We start from the raw sequence: 19,365 nt of genomic DNA on the forward strand, positions 1-19,365 counted from the left end.
AGCGCCCCCTAAAACTCCCGCATCCTTGTCCCGCCTCCCACACGCGATTTTAGCCGGAGATCAGGAACAATTCCTCCCCACCCCCACCACGTTAAAAATGGCCGAAAAATGAAACGTTAACGCTTGTTTTCTGTATTGCGTCGCAGATAAAGCCTTCTGCAGTACGTAGCCAGGTAGGAGATTTGCTCTTGTTTGGAGAGTCACCTCACATCTTTTTTCTGTTTATCAAAATACTATTTAGTCCAGGTTCCTCTAGAAGGTTGTGTGGTCTGGGACCTTCCGGTTTCCAGACAAAGGGTTTGGAGTACCATGGTGTATTCGCCGCATCGTTGTTCTTTTTATTGCTTGCGCTTTGCGCTGTGTTATATTGTAGAGGGATCTTCCCATTTCACCGTTCACTGTGGATGAATATCTCCTAGGTGTTCATCATCTTTTGTGGCCGTATTCTGTGAAATATCCTATTTTGTGGAATATTCCTATTGGCTCAGTTACCAGTTTTTCAGAATTTGCTTCCCATTTCTAGAATGGTAATGGCGGTTAGAAATTTCTAGTCTTTCACGCGCGCCGGAATAATTTGAGAGCCGTTGATTTCGCAGGTCGTTGTTACATTTTGTATTGATACTGTGTTCTGCGTGTTCAAGAAAGCTTGGATCAAGATTGAAAATAGTAAAACACATTTTTCTCCCGAATACAGTATATACGAAGCAGTATATTGTGTGGCAAAATTTTTATTTTAGGCTATTTTCATAAGTATTCAAAATAAACTTAACGTTTTTAAAACTCATTTTCATAATGGCTAAGTCGTCTACACAATCTGTTAACGTAATTTATCAACATTAGTATTGTTTTAGAAATCAAGAACAGCGGGGGAGACATTTTGTTACAAAACGTTCTGGATATGCCCTTTTCCACTTGACTATAATGTTTTTACAAACATGAAATTAAACACAATTGAAATACTTCATGAAGATTCTTCTGGTTGCTTATGTAAGATTTGGAAAAGATCGTTTTCGCCAGAAGATACTTGTGTTGAAGTGCTCTCAAGGATATTTCTTACTTTGCACTTAGCATCATATAACATTAGTTTGTACTTTACACAGAGGATGTTTTTACTTTTAACATCTTTAAATATTTTCCTTTTCAGCTGTGTATGTGGATTTGCTGTTTTGGGGTTTTTTTTTTTAATTGTGAAAATACACTTAATATACGCCATCTGAACAATTTCTACATGTATAGTTTAGTAACATTGATTACATTCTTTTTAGTGCATCCATTCGCAATATGAATTTGCTTTTATATAGCATTTTTATCTAATTCGGGACTTAACCACCCTTGATCAAGTGAGGAATGCAACAATAATGTCTACTGTATTTTAGAAATATGTAGTTCAGATTCCTAATTTTATAGAAAAAAGAAAAGATTAAAGCTCAGGGAAGGGAGATGGTGGTTGTTATGTAGTTAACCAGTGATAATGCTACCAGTCTGGTTTAGAGCCCTTGGATCTTGAGTCATTCTAGGGGTCTTCATAGTATAGGCCTGAAAATGGAAGAAGAACTTAAGGAGCATAAGAGGAAATAATGTGTCAAAGATTCCTTTAATATTGGGTTTTTAAACTTGCAAAATCTAAAAGTCTAAAGTTTCAACAGTTGGGAATCTGTTAACATGTAATAAAACTAAGTTGACGTCAAATTTGGAGTTTTCTGTTTTTAAAAAGAACGTGTCAGCATAAAAATAGAGGGGAGCTACACCAAGAAGTGTTGGTAGCTCTGTATGTTGGCATTATGGATGATTTGTGTATCTTTTTTTTTTTTTTTTTTTTGAGTTTTTTTGAAGTCTCCCCCGAGAAATTCTGTTTACCTTTATATAAGAAAAGAAATAAAAATAAAAAAAAATTGTGAATACTAGAAGTGCCTAAAGGAACACTTCAGATATCCTGGAGTTTCTTGTTATTTAGTATCCCGTGTATTTTTGAAGGGGAGTTGAGATAGAAGTGAGGCAGCTTAATGAAGTCTTAACGTGTACAGGATATTCAAAAGTGACAGAAACTAGTCCTTATTGCATAAGACAAGCAAGTCTGAAAATACTATATAAAGATATTAAATTTGCTATATTATTATTGGGACTAATACTAATTAGGTTATGACATGAACTGCAGCATTAGCTATTTTAAGAATGAAACCATTTTGATAGCTGGAATTGGATAATGGTTTGTTAGATGTTCTTCCCAGAAGATCTTTTGTTAAGAGTGCTTTTTCTCTGTTTTTACATGCCTCTTTTAGTTAGGATTAAGGAGCCCTGGTAGTGCAGTGGTTAAGTGCTCGGCTGTGAACCAAAAGGTCAGCGGTTCAGGCTCCATGGAAGATAGATGTGGCAGTCTGCTTCCGTAAAGATTACAGCCTTGGAAACTGTATAGGGCAGTTCTGTTCTGTCTTATAGGGTTGTTATGAGTTGGCGTCAACTTCACGGCAATGGGTTTGGGCCTAATCAAGGAGTCCCCTGAATGATGCAAATGGTTAAGCGCTTGGCTACCAACCTAAGGGTTGGTGGCTTGAACCCACCCAGAGCTGCCTCAGAAAAAAGGCCTGGCAATCTGCTTCCAAAAAGTCACAACCATGAAAATCCTATGGAGTCAGTAAGCATAAAAATAGAGGGGAGATACACCAAAAAGTGTTGGTAGCTCTGTATGTTGTCATTATGGATGATTTGTGTATCTTTTTTTTGCAACAGATGGCAGTCGCCATGAGTTGGAATGAACTCAGTGGCAACTGGCTTGGTTTTTGGGCCAAAGAGAATTACTAGTGTTATTAAATGAGAAGGGGGGGATGTATTCCAGCTAACAAGAATTGTATTTTCACAAGCTCTGTGAATGGAATAGCAAGCTGACCTCATATGAGTATGGTGGGGGATAGATTTAGAGAAATAAGATGGGCCCAATGTGCAAAAGGCATTGAAAACACTGCGTAGTAAGGACTTCTAGTAGTAGGGAGCTGTAGGTTTTTCAGCAGGAGAGTGAAATGAGCGATTATTTCAGGACTTTTGTACTGCCGGGTGATGAGCTTGTGACCATGGATGCAAGTACACCAGCTGAAGAGCACAAACACTGAGAATCTTGAGTAATGTTATGGCAGAGGGAATAGAGAGGCAGGGGCTGCATTTTGTCCACTTTTACCAGAAGCCAGCTTTTCTTCCTCAATCTTACTTGTCAAGGTTACTACCAGTTTTTAACTCTGGTCTTTAAAGGTGGGAGGTGACAAAGTTCAGTTTTGAATCCCAGCTTTGAACAGAAATAGCTGGGACATTAAAGTTGATGTATGAAATAGGGAGTACAGTGTAAGTGAAAGATGTACAGTGAAACCTGTGAGAGCCAGAACTCGATGAGACTGCCTTTTATTTCCAGGTCTCGAAAGTTTTCTGCCTTTGACAGAATACAGTCTTAGTGCTTTTCTATCGCTTGTATTTGTGGGAAACATTTTAGTTTTCTTTCTCTGATAGGTTTCCACCTTAACACAGGTACAACTTTCGCAGGTTTTACTGCTCTTTATTCACATGTCCCTGGATCAGTCTTTTTGCATGTAAAGTTTGTTTTCTGGTCTAAAAATGAAGGAAAACTAAATTGTATTTCTTAGGGTTGTGAGGATCAAATTAGGTAAAAAGTAGATTATTATTAGGGTATTTATTATGTGCCAGACATTATTCTAAGGGTTTTACATAGACTGATTTATTTAGTCCTTACTGTACAGCTTTATGAAATGTAGGTATTATTTTTATTCCCATTTTGCATGGGAGGAAACAAAAATGGAGACATTAAATCGCTGAAGGTCACATAGCTATTGTGCAGTAAACCAGGATTCGAATAAAAGCATTCAGGCTCCAAAAATCTGTTTTTATCAAATCAAAGAGTTGTACAAATGTGGAAACTCCAAGAGAGTAGTAGAGCATAAATTGAGTGGATGGGGAAACTTTCAAGGGTGCAGAGTGGAGCCTTGAGGGAAACCGCTAGTTCTGTTTAAGTGGATAGAAAGTAAGCCGAGTTTGTATCAGATCAAATTGAGAGTCAGCAGTGTCAGGCAAATGGGTTAAAGTTCTCTTCTTTGCTCTTGGTTTTGAATCGGTTTTCTTGTAGCTTTAATCTGAAAATATTTACTGCCTAATTAATTGAAAGTCACTAGGAAATTTTTTAATCCTAGAAAGAAGAAAGTAAATATTGTTCTAAGTCTGAACAGGAATCCCTTCTACTGATTAAAAGTTTTTTTATCTTCTCAGCACCTGAAGGCACTCTGCAACACTCTTACCTGTCATTGACTTAAGGATCAAGAAGTGGTCTAGAAGTTGAATTCAGGTCTGTCAGTGGATTAAGAGCAATAGTCGTAAAGCGCTGGAAAGTACTAATATTATTTTTCAGCCTTCCCAGGGCACTACATTTTATAATGTTTTATCTTTTTATTGTGTTGTGATGCACATAAAGCTCTGTATAAAACTGAAGTTAATAGAACTGAGGGTCAGTTTCCTAAGGGGTTTACTATTTATGTTACTTAGTACTTTATTTTATTTAAAAAATCCGTTGCCCAAAGGTATATGCTATACTGAGATGAGATTATGGTACTCAAGAACACAGATTAAAGTTTTAAAATTTTAGAGTAGTTCAAACTCTAGGAAGAAATTGAATAGTTCCTCAGATATTGTAATAATTTGAAAAATCAAGCCCTAAGTGAAAGTTAGAAAATATATTAAAGAAAGATACAGTGTTGCAAACTAACATTAAAATGAAGATCAGTAAGTGAGAAAAAATAATATGAGAATGAGGTTGGTGAAAAGACTGTCATCTGGGGAAAGACAGCAATAAGAAATTAAATAAAGATTAATTAAGCTAACCTTGTGTTTAAACTGAAAGAGTCAGGTGTTTGGTTTAAAAGTCCTGATGACTGGAATCTTGAATCTTTAATCAATATTTTTGTGTGATTAATGACAAAAATCAAATCTACCTTTCCAAATGATGCTTCATTGAAATAACTGATAGTGAACTATCTCTGCCATCCAACAGTGATGTGGTTAGGACTTTTTTTTTATACTAACTGTATTGTTTTTGTTGGTTGCTACCCTAAATATATTTGGTATATTTTTACAATTCACAAAGATGTTTGAACTTTATAGAACATTTGGGAAATCAGATTTTTCACTCCCGTCATTGTTTTGTACGTGTTTATAATTCAGAAGGGTAAATACTCTAAGAAATTATTATTAGTTGTTTTTAAGAAATGATTATCTTACAACCTGAGAACATAATTAAAGATTAACTGTAAAGGTAGCTTTAAAACAGCATTTTTTTACTTCAAATTTAGACGTTGAAGGTTTTTTCTTTTTTTCTAATATGGTTTAAGGAACTAAGGCCATCTTATTCCCATTTTAGTAATCGTGCTAAATAACCCTCTGAAGAAAATGACTGTTAGGTAATCTTTATTTTACACATGAGGAATTCTTGTCTAGATATGGAACAACCATTTGCTTTTGTTCTCCACTAGTTTTCTGAGTATGTTAAACTTTGAGTTCTGAAGTATTTTGGTATTCCACTACTTTTAATTGGAGAAGAAAAGAAATCCAGTAAAGGGTATCAGATACTGTTCATGGAATGCAAGTAGAGTATTATTAATTGAAATTTATTTTCTAACCATACATAAGGACAGTATATGCTCAGGTGTTGAACAAGAAGCTGACATTTTTAGGATGGTTTACCAACAGCCATTCCATTTTTCTTTGAAGTTGTCTATATAAATGATTTTTAAGACCATAAGTTAATAATTTGAATATCAGATCATAGAAAACAGCATTTGTGAAATCAAATTATGGATAATATTGATAGTCTTTTTTTTAATGGTTTTAGGTAGAGGTGCTTTCGTTTTGGAAGTGAAAGATAACTGCATTAATGGATGTATAAATTTAATGGGTAAATTGGATTTTGACGCTGCGTTCTAGATTAATTCTCTCAAAGGGGTTATTTTCAAAGTTGTGTAATTACAGATAAAAACATACACTAAAAGAAGCTAATCTATAGTAATTTAGTAAACATCTTTGTTGTGATAGCTTAGTAATAGGCAGCAGGTTTGTATAAATGAGCCTTTAAAAATGGCTTGTACAGTACAACTTATGTGCAACAATGCCATCATGTCTGAATTCTCTCAATGTCTTCTAATTTTTTTTGTAAAGATTTGGTTGTGTTTTGATCAAAAGTGCTACAGCAGGACTTAAGTTCCTTTTTAGTAATGTTACTGTCATGTCCTTGTGTGTGACTGCATTTTAAGTTGAAACTCTCAAAAATGTTAAGATTGTTCTTATGGAATTACAAATTGTCGTGGAATTTACATTGTATTGTCCTTTTTCTGAGTTTTTCCTGACATCCATTTTATGTTTTGTCTTAAGGTTATCATCTTTTATCTTTACTTCTCTTAGCCTTTCCTTTTGTAGATCCACTGTTTTCACGTAAGCCACAGGAATAAAAATTGAGATCTCTAACAATCATTTTCCTTTAAAATATGGTCATTTTAAAATTTTACACATGAGCATTATACAGTTATATTGAGGGAAATAATAGTTCTTTCAAAAGACTAGCTTTTCAATAATATGAAATTTTAGCTATAAAGCTGCAATTAATAATTTTGATATTTTGAATTTTTTATTTTGAAAAAAACCTAAGGTTTTGATTTGTTAAAGTATACGTGAAAATTTAGAGGATCCTGCCAGTGTTTACATAGTGATTTCAGCTGCCATTTTGTATGGCGTTTACATGACATAGGAAAGAAACTTTCATCCAAAGAAGTCCACTTACTCTTGTCTTTTATAATCTTAATTTTAACGCTTAAGTAGTTTTATGTAGTGGATCTCATCTAGCACTAATTTCTTTGGTATCTTTTCTCAAATTCATCTTTCTTGGTGTGCAAAAACATTCTCTTTAACTCTGGTCACCTGTGATAGCATTTCTGTGTCTTTAACTTTTATTACATCTTTTTTAAAATATTAATCTTCCTTATCTCTAACTTTTTTTTAAACTTCTCTGACAACTGTATTCATCCAGTGTATCCTTGCTTTAATCTATCGTTGGTGGAATTGATCCCGTAATAGACTTGAAACTATTGAATATTGACTAGTTTTTACTGTAATAAAGTTTAATATATTGTCAGTGCTTAGGTGTATGAGTGATCAAATGTATAAAATTTATCTGAGCAATGCCTTGTAATAGAATTCTATGCAAACATAAGTTCAGAGTTAACCTGTGTATGTGTTTGTGATTATAAAATTGTTTCATTGAGGACATTTGTTATATACATCTTTTAACTAACATTTTATGAGACTCATACATAAATGCTTCGTAAATTCTTATGTAACTGAAACAAATGATAATTTAAGAACGAAATTGAAAATAATTTCATCCAGAAAGACATCTTGGGGATCGTATTCAGATTCAGAATTTAAATTTTCCAGGTGGACTATTCTTGAGAAAAGATTACAGGAATCTCTGTCACCAAGATCTCATTTTCGTTTTTATCTGTTTTGAGCCCTAGAGGTGCTGTAACCCTGAGCATTAAATGATCATTGATGGATGCCAACTTGGGGAGAGTGCCGCTTCTTTAAATTACCTGTACTTCCTCTACCTGTGTTTTTCTTGGGAGGTCTCCTACTCCTGTACTGACCAGACTTGGTTCTCGTTCCCTTCTAAGTATTAGATACGAAATAAGCACTGCCTGGTGTAGGATGGGCAGTAAGAAGACAGTTATATGGTTTAAATATGGGTAGAAATCCTTACACTGTAGGAAGTGACTTAGTTTTCTTACATCTGTCTGTCTTCACCTCAAATTTATTTTGCTACATAAACGTCTCAACTATTGTGTTTGGTCTTAGATCTTATAGTAGGTACTTGATACTTAAGCTTCATTTAGTTGTGATTTTGCTAGGTTCTTTCTGATAGTGATAATAGGTCTCATTTTCCAAAGCAAAATACAACTGATTCATCTCTGACTTGCTGACCTCCACTTTTTGTTTTAGTCTTCTCCTGGAACTTAAGCATCATACTATAGGGTGTATTTTATTCTTCTAAAAGCAAAAACCCATCTATATTTTTATTGAGGTTTTTATGTACTCGGACATCTAACCCTTCAATTTAAATGTTTTTAAACTTAGTATGAAATTCTCTTTAATAGTTAAACTTTAGTACAAAAGACTACTTTTTAAGTATCTATATGCAGGCTCTGCATACATCCAAAATCTGTTTAAGATATGTAATAAGTTCCTTGTAAGTTTGAGATCTTAAATGTTCTTTTTTTTTTAAATCAACATGATGCATAAGTTTTTTTTTTTTTTTTTTCTAAAAAACAGCATCTACTTACTTAAAGGGATTTATGACTAAAATTGCTTATTTTTCTACAGAGTTGTCTGCTGGTTCTCAGCTTGAAGAAGATTCTACAGTCCTTATTGATCCTTTTTCTTGGCGTTACCATTTTTTGAAGCAAAGTTAACCTAGCTTTCTAGTCTGAGCTTTCTTTTTGGCCGTCTTAAAAAAATTTTTTTTTTTTTAATCTATAAAATAGACAAGAGATAGTTCTACAATGTCCAAGTCATTCCAGCAGTCATCTCTCGGTAGGGACTCACAGGGTCATGGGCGTGACCTGTCTGCAGCAGGAATAGGCCTTCTTGCTGCTGCTACCCAGTCTTTAAGTATGCCAGCATCTCTTGGAAGGATGAACCAGGGTACTGCACGCCTTGCTAGCTTAATGAATCTTGGAATGAGTTCTTCATTGAATCAACAAGGTGCACTGTCTTCTGCTAGTACTTCTTCCCATAATTTGCAGTCTATATTTAACATTGGAAGTAGAGGTCCACTTCCTTTGTCTTCTCAACACCGTGGAGATGCGGACCAGGCCAGTAACATTTTGGCCAGCTTTGGTCTGTCTGCTAGAGACTTAGATGAACTGAGTCGTTATCCAGAGGACAAGATTACTCCTGAGAATTTGCCCCAAATCCTTCTACAGCTTAAAAGGAGGAGAACTGAAGAAGGCCCTACATTGAGTTATGGTAGAGATGGCAGATCTGCTACACGGGATCCACCATACAGAGTACCTAGGGATGATTGGGAAGAAAAAAGGCACTTTAGAAGAGATAGTTTTGATGATCGTGGTCCTAGTCTCAACCCAGTGCTTGATTATGACCATGGAAGTCGTTCTCAAGAATCTGGTTATTATGACAGAATGGATTATGAAGATGACAGATTAAGAGATGGAGAAAGGTGTAGGGATGATTCTTTTTTTGGTGAGACCTCGCATAACTATCATAAATTTGACAGTGAGTATGAGAGAATGGGACGTGGTCCTGGCCCCTTACAAGAGAGATCTCTCTTTGAGAAAAAGAGAGGCGCTCCTCCAAGTAGCAATATTGAAGACTTCCATGGACTCTTACCGAAGGGTTATCCCCATCTGTGCTCTATATGTGATTTGCCAGTTCATTCTAATAAGGTGAGTTAATGCAACAGATACTTCTAATTTCTTTTACGTTGTAGTGCCTATTCTGTTTTTACCTATATCTTTTACTCTATTTCTGTAGTCTGATGACACTGAGTTGATCAAGAATTTTTATACTTTTGAGAACACTTACTTTATTTGGAAGATAATTGTTTTTGAGCATTTTAAACCAGGGCTTTACATTAATACAATCTGCCTAGATTACTTCTGGCCGCAAAACTGTCATCCACTGGGATTATCTTGTTGGTTTTTGGCATCAATACATTCTTCTTAATCATATATTTAAGCAGGTTATTTGTCTGCTTTGTTGAATTGTTTTTAAGTATTTTTTATTTATTTTTTGCAGTCAATGTGCTCTGCTATTCAGGATGCTAGATAATAGCTCTCCATCTGTCTTGATTGCTGATTTGTATATAGTAAAGATGTATTCTTGAACAATTCTCTTTTTTTCCTTATCTGTGGCTTATAGGGAAAGAGTTAATGTAGAGCCCTGGTATTTCAGTATGTTTCATATTTTAGATTAGTTCATTCTTCCTTTTTTGATTTCCCTTTAACACAAACTCTCATAGTATGACTGAAATTTTTCATCATTTTTTTTCCTCCTTTTCCACAACTTTCTTAAACATACTTCAGAGTTCACTTTTTATTATCCCATATTGCATCTATCCCATTAGAGACTTGGAAAAATCAACTACTGCAGTATCCTGGTCTGTGTTTCTCGTAAGCATATTCTTTTTCTGATTTAGACTTAGACTTCTGGTACAGTCATTTGAACAACAACAACAAAAAAATCTAAATCTCCTTTGTTGTAATTATCACATCTGGCAAAATGGGAACTTTTCAAAATGCCCTTTTGAGTATGTTGTCCTTTCTCTTTCAACTTTTTCAATGTTACTCATTCTCACTGATTTTTAAAAAAAAAATACAGTGCCAGTTGACTTAAAGTCAACTTTATAGCACTCCACTAGCTTGATCTCTGACCATCCATTTTTCCTGATGTGCTGTATAGGTATTCTACTTAACTGGAACATGTTACTGCCATGAAATTGATTTGATAGTTACTATTACAGGCTTTTTCTTTACAGTAAACATCTGGAAGGGTTATGTTCTTTTCATATCTATTCCTTTGAAGTTTATTTTTTAGTAAGTGTTGACTTTTGAGTAGCCTAAATCATGTATTGGAGATTTTGTTTTTAAAATTCTATTAAGATGTATTACTGCTCACTTTCTTTATCCTGTGTTTGGATCTCAGAATTTTGGTCTCTTGGATAATTAAGTGAAGAGACTTAGATTGTTTGATTTTAGAGTACTTTGAAAATATGTCTTTAAAAATAATTTTTAGCTTAAAAGTCTTTATATAATACAGAAATCTTTTGAATTAGTATATACAATAGTTTAAGTACACAAAGGAATATTTTAATCTTTAATCCACACCAAAATAAGTTGTAGTAAATGCTAAATTTAGGTTTATAGGTTTATCTTCATTTAAGAAATAGAGCCCCAAACTCATAAAAGTCAGCATATTTTATTTGATAGGTGCTTTTAGTGTTCTATCAGATTTTTTGTTAGATGTACTTAGAATATCAGGAATTTATTTTATTCTTTGTGCATTACTGAACTAAGTAGGTTTGATGTGCGTTGATATAATGAAAAAATCCTTTAAGGTATGGAGACTACGGTTTTTTCCTATATTTTTGCCTTTTATAAAGAAATAATAGCTGCAGTGGCATTATGACCAATGTTCTCAAAAAAGATATCTAAATTCCAAGCTAAATAGCCAATTACAGTGTCTCAAATGAAAGTGATTTTTGGGTAGTTAAAATTTTTGCTACTGGAGTCGTCATAGGTCACTATAAAGCTGTCAGTGGAAGCTTACTTCCTGACTTTGAGCAGTAATTTAACTTTGCTGCTTTCACAGAGAAAAGCATAGTGCAGTAAAGGAACAAAAGAGAACCATGAGAGGACTTGCATCAGAGAAAAGGCTCTTTATTCTCCAAATTTTGCTACCTTCTAGTTCCTAAAGAAGTATTGTCTTAAATGGATCTAAATTCACAAAAGAGCAGTTTTAAAGTACTTGATGAAACTTTGGATCCAAGAGGAAGATACCTTCACTAGTGTAAGAGGTACTTTTAGCCTGTAAAAATGCATAGGCCTTAACTGGCTTCCATATTTTGTCAAAATATTGAGTGCATTTAAGAACTATTTTGGAGGCCTTTTGTTTGTTTGATTGGAAAATTTGTGACATTTGTAAATTTGGCCAATATTAAGAGGTTTAAGCACCTGGATTCTCTTAGTGTTTTCTAGTTCCCTTAACGTAGCTGATGTTTTCTTTGTGTCTACATTATTGGTAAAATAACTAAATATTCGCTTTACAAGTAGACTTCTCTCATTTTATAGCTGATGTAGAAACTGATTTTAGGGGAAATTCCTGTCGTGGAAGTAGATACTGAAAATTTTTTAAGAATTTAATCCTGCTCTCTGGTATTGCTGCATAACTTGGAAAATCTGTCCTTTTTACTTAGTGGTAACTTTAAGCCTGCATGATCAAAAGTTCTTACTATGAAAAAAGGAACTTCAGGTTGAAAACATTACACAATTTGCCATCACAGGAGTGTCGTTATTTTTGACATTTTTAAGTGACTTTCAGTGATGCTATTGGTTTTATTTCTTCCTAGGTCATTTTAGAACCTTGAGTGCTTTTCTACACAACTCAAATGTCCCTCAAATTCCTTTCACTTAAAACTGCCCATACAGCCCTCTCACTGTCTTGTCACTTGAATTTATAGTTTTTCTCTTAGTATTACTCTAGAAGGAAGCCCTTATTCTTTATTCCTGAAGTGCTTCTCCAAGTTATCCCTTCTTTAATATAGCTTTTGGTATTAAAAACATTAAGGTGAATGTAGTTTTCCTATAGAAACCTCTGAATTCAAAAATTGAATCTTTATTCTTTATTAATCTGATGTGAGAGTCAATGTAAAATCTAAGGATATAAGTTGTTGTTATTTAATTCTCTTGACTTTTAGTCCTCAATTTAGACTAAACAGAGAAGAGGGGCTACCGGTAGTGCAGATTAATAATGGCTGGGTTTGAGAGGTCCATATCTTATTTTCTGATCTTGGCTTTTTACACTTTGAAAGACTAGTCCCACTTTTACTGTAAGTTTGAACCTTTAAAGAGCATGGGGGATTGGGTATAAATAATTTTGGTTCATTTATATACCCTTTTTATCTCCTATGAATTAGAAGCATGCCTAATAGGAAAATTTTTATTCCTTTCCCAAAACACTACTCCTCAGGGATATTTTAAATAAAATCTGAAGATTTTCAGTTAAAACTTGAAGGTATTTATTTAATCCCTCTTCTGAAGTTTGTGAAATTTACCTGTGGTGACATCTTGCTTATAGCCATTTAAAAAGTGACCTCCAGCAAGTCAAGGTTCTGTTGCTTTCCAGGTAGAGACTTTTCATATCTTAAATACCTGATTGTAGAGCCAGCTAAAGAGGTCTTTGAGTTCCTTTTACTAGCCATTATTTTAAAAAGACACTAACTTTGAGATTCCTGGTAATAGTATTTGATAGCTCATCAAAAGTTCTGAGGAAGTACCATTCACCTAAAGGTGTTCATCTCAGACCTTCCACAGTGTTTTAGTTCATTCTGTTAGAGCATAAGAACATATGTAAACTAGTGTAATATAAATCAGCTTTTAAAAATTAGGATCCTGTTTATAAAATACCATTCTGAAGCTTACTGAAACCATCTCTCTTATAATTGGGTGCGTTATCTTAGCTCTAAGTGAGACTCCCTTATTTAAAAAAAATTGCCTGACCATGTTTTGTATTTCACATATAATTGTATTAGAAAATGTGGGTATTACAGAATTGTCTCATCTTGTGGGAATTTGTAAAACATCATTAATAATAGGTGTAAAGAAAGAATTGTAAAACAAGATGGCTTTATAAGCAATGTAATGATAGTTCACATTTTTTTTTAGCACTTCTATTTTCCTAGTAATGTTCTGATAAGCTTTTTACATTTATGAACTCACTTTTCACAACAACCCTGTGATAATAGTGAGTAACAGTGAATTTAAATAACACAAGGACTCATATCTCCGAAGTGGCAACTTTGGGAATGTAACTTACTTTTACTTAGGTTTTTGAATTTTTTTCCTGAAGAAAGGAAAATTTATTTGAATGAAATAGGGGAAAAGTTAACTCCTTTAAATTCAAAATAAACCACAAAGGGACATATACTGATAGAATGTAATATGCTTCCCTCTTAAAATTTGGAAATAGGCATCTTGAAATTTGCTTCTTTATTTTTGGGAAATACAACAAAAGCTCTAGTGTTTTAAATAAATGGAGCATTTTCTAGAAAAGTCGTTCCTGTTGAATCACCTTAAACTTTTATAGCACAAACCATAGTGCATTTTTCACTTCATATTTAGTAGGTAGTACTGTTGGTACATGCCTCATGGGCTGGATGAAATGAAAGATTCTATTTTTAACTAATCGTGCCTATTTATAATGTGTATTTTCTAGGAAAGGAGATCTAAACATGGGTATTTTTATCATATTTAGATTCCCGTAAAGTAGTTCTAATAATATAACATGCATACTTCAGTTTGGTCCATAAAAAAACCCCGAACCAAACCTGTTGCCATTGAGTTGATTCCGACTCATAGCAACCCTATAGGACAGAGTAGAACTGCCCCATAGGGATTCCAAGGAGCGCCTGGTGGATTTGAACTGCTGACCTTCTGATCAGCAGCCATAGCTCTTAAGCACTACGCCACCAGGGTTTCCAAGGACCAGTTTGGTCCATAGCAGAAATTTATTTGCCTTGCTGACCTCAAGGGTCCATTACTACTCTTGATCCTCTGTATCTTTTCCCTGTCAGGCCTCTTAGTATGCTAACCAGATTACCCAGTTTTTCCAAGAATGTGCGTAGCGTATTTGAGGGCAGGATCAAGCTATTAGGATTCAGAGAAATTGTTTTAAATTAAATCAGTGTGATTTAATGAATGGCAGGTATTTGTAACATCTGTAATACTGCATAGATTAACTCCCTAGAGTTTAGATGGTTCAAATGAAAATATTTCAGCCTTATTTTTGTTAATTCTACTAATTTACTTTGCTGCAGGAGTGGAGTCAACATATCAATGGAGCAAGTCACAGTCGTCGATGCCAGCTTCTTCTTGAAATGTAGGAGTTTGAAATACCTTTAAAGCATCCTTATCGCGAATCAGAAACAGTCATTGATTTTTGGGAGTTCATCATTTACTTGTTGTATCCACAATGTTATTGCTACATAGTTGGTATTGTCCAGGCAGTACTAATTAACATATAAAATGCTTAAGACTTGAAACTTCATATTGAATACCAGATGAAGTGATAGTGGTATAGTGATGCCTTGTTTACGGAATATTATCTCTAGGTTAAATAAACCTTGACTTTTTTTCCCAACTAATTGAAAGAGTTTTTAATAGACTTAAAGACATCCTTTGATATCTACAATAGATTCACTCTCTTTAATAGCACTTTCAGTAATACTCAGAAAATAAAGGAGATTCAGAAAAGGGAAGGTCATTAAAAGCTACAAATTGGTTGTCAAGCAAAATCCTTCATAGTGTATTTTTAACTTACGAGATACTTTTTCCCTTTGGTTTTGAGTTTAAGCTGCTAGAATGAAATTGAATTCCTAAAGAAACTTCCTGTCATAAGAGCACACAGTGCCCATTGTTCACTGGCGTGGCGATTTTCACATACACCCAGCTCTGTTTAGGTTAAACTTCCTAGTGTCACAACTCAACTCTGCTCTTGGTATTTAATATTGGAGAAGGAAGACGTGGTCTGTTCTTGTATCCCTGTATAACCCACATCTCCAATTCCTCATATAGCACTTTTCTTCCTTATGATTTAACAAACACAGAAAAAATTTTAACTTTAACATATATACTTACATCTTCAAACAATACAGAACAAGTTTATTCTCATTCATTTGAATTATTTTGAACTTCTGAAATTTTTCTTGACTTTGGAGATACCTGTATGACATGCTTTAAAACTGTAATATTTCTAACATTTAGGCCCCCAGATAACTTTACTAATAAATAATCTCTATTTTAGAGGCCAGACGAGGCCGCTTTGTGAAAAGGACAGTTTTATTTTAAAGTTAATTTTCTGGTCTTTTTAAAGCTACCCAGAATGGAATCCTGACAATGATACAGGACACACAATGTAAGTTAAATTTTTTTAAGCTATTGTTTGTAAAGGAGAGCAATGTAAGGAATTCAGGTTTAACTTTCAACATTTTGTAAATTTATTTTCAAAATTTTTTTACTGGATATATGAGAGTTTTGTAAAAGTCACTGTGGTTGAATTAAAAACACTTCAGTAATTTTTATTATTATTCTAGATTTTTTTTCTATAATAGTGCTATTTATAGATGTTTTTCGTTTGTTCCTTCACACATAAATGCTCCCAAGGTTGAAGAGGTCATAGGGTACTTTAACAGTACATCTTAATTATTTCTGATGGACCTCTTTATCATCTTTGTATCTTTACATTTCTAGGGGTGATCCATTCATGTTGCAGCAATCTACAAACCCAGCACCAGGAATTCTGGGACCTCCACCTCCCTCATTTCATCTTGGGGGACCAGCAGTTGGACCAAGAGGAAATCTGGGTGATTATATAAAATACATGTTACTTTCCCTAAGAGCTTTTACCATAAAGATTAAATACAGTGATTACAGGCAAAAGAAGTCTAATTGAAATGTTATTTGGGAATAACATTGCATGGCAAGACATGGTGGGCATATGATATTTGTAATTTCTTTGTTTTTGAAAGGTGTCTTTTTTTTTTTTTTTTAATTAAAATAGCCTGCTATAGCAAGCATGTTTATTACAAGACTGAAAAAAAAAATCTTTTTTACCCCCATGAAGGTGCTGGAAATGGAAACCTGCAAGGATCAAGACACATGCAAAAAGGCAGAGTGGTTAGTAATACAGCTCTTGCTTTTACTGCGTTTACTTTCTTGAGGACTGTGATTTGATGTAAAGCCTTGCTGATTGAATCTATCATAATCCTTGTTATAGGAAAACTGCTATAGTGCAAAAACCACCAGACTTTTATAGTTTGAAAACCCCAGGATTTTATATGACTGATAAAGAGTTAAATATTTATGTTTATTTGCCCATAGTGTGGAAATCTTGTCTTTTACTCACGAGTTTTAGGAACTTTACTATCTGGATATGTACACATTATTCAATATAAAAATAGTGCAGAGACTGTTGTCTGAAACTTTGATATAGTATAACTATTTGGGTGTAGTCAGAAAAGAAATTTACCCCAGTGACATATGATTTGCTCTGAGGTTTTTAAATTGTTTTAAATACTTTATTTGTTCTGGTAATTATAGACTAAAATTCCAGCGTGTAACCTCTTGTCACATAGCATTTAAAGATATATATTGACTTGCTTTTTTCCTAACTGATAGGAAACTAGCCGAGTTGTTCACATCATGGATTTTCAACGAGGGAAAAACTTGAGATACCAACTATTACAGCTGGTAGAACCATTTGGAGTCATTTCAAATCATCTGATTCTAAATAAAATTAATGAGGTATGAGTTGAAATAGGCGTACTATTTATTTATACCCCTAATACATTTCCTAAAGAGGTTAAATGTTTCTGTATTAGAAACTCAGTGTTACTCTTATATCAAGGAACTCAATATTAATCTTAAATCATCAGTGTGGAGTGTAACAGGTATAGTCAATAATGTAGTACTAATGGATTGAGAGTATTGGTGATTCATTCATAGAATTCTCATCTTCCATGCTTGGAGACCCAGGTTCAATTTCTGGCCAATGCACTTTATGGAGAGCTACCACCTTTCTGTTGGTGGGGGCTTACAGTGGATGCTAAACCGATTGAAGTTGAGCTTCCAGACTAAAATGGACTAGGAAAAATGGCATGACGATCGATTTCCGAAAATCAGCAGTGAAAATCCTATGGATCACACCGATCTGATCCACAACCAGTCATGGAATGTTGCAGAACTAGGCATTTCATTCCATTATGCATGAGGTCACTGTGAATCGGGGACCCACTCAACTGTAGATAAAAAGTGATGGAATATTAGTAACTTTATAAATTGTAATCCTTAAGTAAGAATTGTCATTATTATTAAACTACTCGTATAAGGGCTGTAAAAGGAAAATTATTTAGAAAGCTGTTTCAGACTTCTGTGGGACAGTAAGTAAAACTGCCGTATAACCAAAGTGGTGCCAAATTACCAAATCATTATTTCAAATTCAATAGTTATAGTAAATGATGAGGTCACTTAGTACTAAGAAGGTAGTATAATCTAACATGGATTTTTAATAAATAGCAAATTGGAAGTGCTGGGTTTTGGTTTTTTTGTATGAGTATATATATATGAAATATCCAGAATAAGTAAATCCACGGAAACAGAAGATTAGTGTTGGCAGGGACTTGGGTGAGGGAGAATGCAGAGTGACTGCTTAATGGGTACAGGGTCTCCTCTGAGGGTGATGAAAATGTTTGGGGTGATGGTTGTTTAACACATGTACTAAATGTCACTGAATTATACTCTTTAGTATTGTGAATTTACTGATGTGTGAATTTCATCTCAAAAAAACACGTAGAAAAGTGAAATCATGATGGTCAATTCTTGAAAATACTTCCTTTTAACAAGTGTAATATCTGGAAAGTCTTTCATCGGTGTTATTTTTTATAAATAATATTTTTGTGTAATTTTAGGCATTTATTGAAATGGCAACCACAGAAGATGCTCAGGCTGCAGTGGATTACTATACGACTACACCAGCATTAGTATTTGGCAAGCCAGTGAGAGTTCATTTATCACAGAAATATAAAAGAATAAAGGTATTTTTTTCCAGATTATGTATAATCTGCCATTTTAATACATCATTCTAATATTTATTAACTTTTGCTATTTAAAATTGTTGCTAATAACTAGGATATTCTTAATTACAGACTTCTAATTATAGCATATCGTCTAACATTTAACTTGCCTTTTCTGTTTTGTAAAAATGAAGAAGCCTGAAGGAAAGCCAGATCAGAAGTTTGATCAAAAGCAAGAGCTTGGACGTGTGATACATCTCAGCAATTTACCCCATTCTGGTTATTCTGACAGTGCTGTCCTCAAACTTGCTGAGCCGTTTGGGAAAATAAAGAATTATATATTGATGAGGATGAAAAGTCAGGTAATATATATTGGGGGTTTTGAAAAAGATTATTTTGCAAAGTGCATTAAATTTTTTCAGTATATTCTCATTTCAGTGAGGGGAGGTGTAGAGGGGAGAGTTTCTTTATAAATTTTTTTAGCCATGCAATGATGAATGGGGAATTTTTAAGTTACAGTAGATGCTCATGGTAAAACATTTAATAAATCCTGAAATTCAAGTATAAAACGTAAATAAACTAATGTATTTAAATTTCCTGGGTTGATATTTAGAGTTGGTAGTTTTTTGGCTTTACCATTAGTGCAGCTGTGGACTTTACACCATGTAGATCTTTGCATGTTTGTATGCATATAACTAGAATTGCCATTCTAGATCTGGATATTTGCATTCTTTACTTTGATACTACTGAATTGCTTTTCAAAAAGTTTGTAGCAATTTATAATCATACCAACATTGGATATTACAGACTTAACAAATTCTGTGTATTTCATGGGTGAATTGAGTTATCTCATACTTTTTATTCTTGATTTTGAAAATTCAGAGTGTGGAAAGCATCTTTAATGATTTTGTTAGTTTTTTCCCCTAGATAAACACCTTTTTGTAAGTAATGCATTCTGAGTTTGTATC

At 33.9% G+C, this 19,365-nt stretch overlaps 1 protein-coding gene across 8 annotated transcripts in view; it reads left to right on the top strand.

Moving 5' to 3' along the window:
- The window catches only part of MATR3 (matrin 3), a 41,155-nt gene that overhangs the window by 14,091 nt on the left and 7,699 nt on the right, over positions 1-19,365 (top strand). For 6 of the 8 annotated variants that reach the window (XM_004381052.3, XM_004381053.3, XM_012556869.2 and 3 more), the window contains 8 exons: positions 8,416-9,497; positions 14,645-14,706; positions 15,700-15,741; positions 16,077-16,189; positions 16,450-16,502; positions 17,004-17,129; positions 18,293-18,418; positions 18,592-18,759. In XM_004381052.3, the coding sequence (XP_004381109.1) occupies positions 8,595-9,497; positions 14,645-14,706; positions 15,700-15,741; positions 16,077-16,189; positions 16,450-16,502; positions 17,004-17,129; positions 18,293-18,418; positions 18,592-18,759 (1,593 nt within the window). In that variant the 5' untranslated portion in view covers positions 8,416-8,594. The remainder of the gene's footprint in view (positions 1-8,415; positions 9,498-14,644; positions 14,707-15,699; positions 15,742-16,076; positions 16,190-16,449; positions 16,503-17,003; positions 17,130-18,292; positions 18,419-18,591; positions 18,760-19,365) is intronic. The other 2 variants (XM_004381054.3, XM_023735597.1) reach the window with 1 other exon arrangement.

The sequence above is a fragment of the Trichechus manatus genome, unplaced genomic scaffold, assembly GCF_000243295.1.
Source record: "Trichechus manatus latirostris isolate Lorelei unplaced genomic scaffold, TriManLat1.0 scaffold00080, whole genome shotgun sequence".
Lineage (NCBI taxonomy): Eukaryota > Metazoa > Chordata > Mammalia > Sirenia > Trichechidae > Trichechus > Trichechus manatus.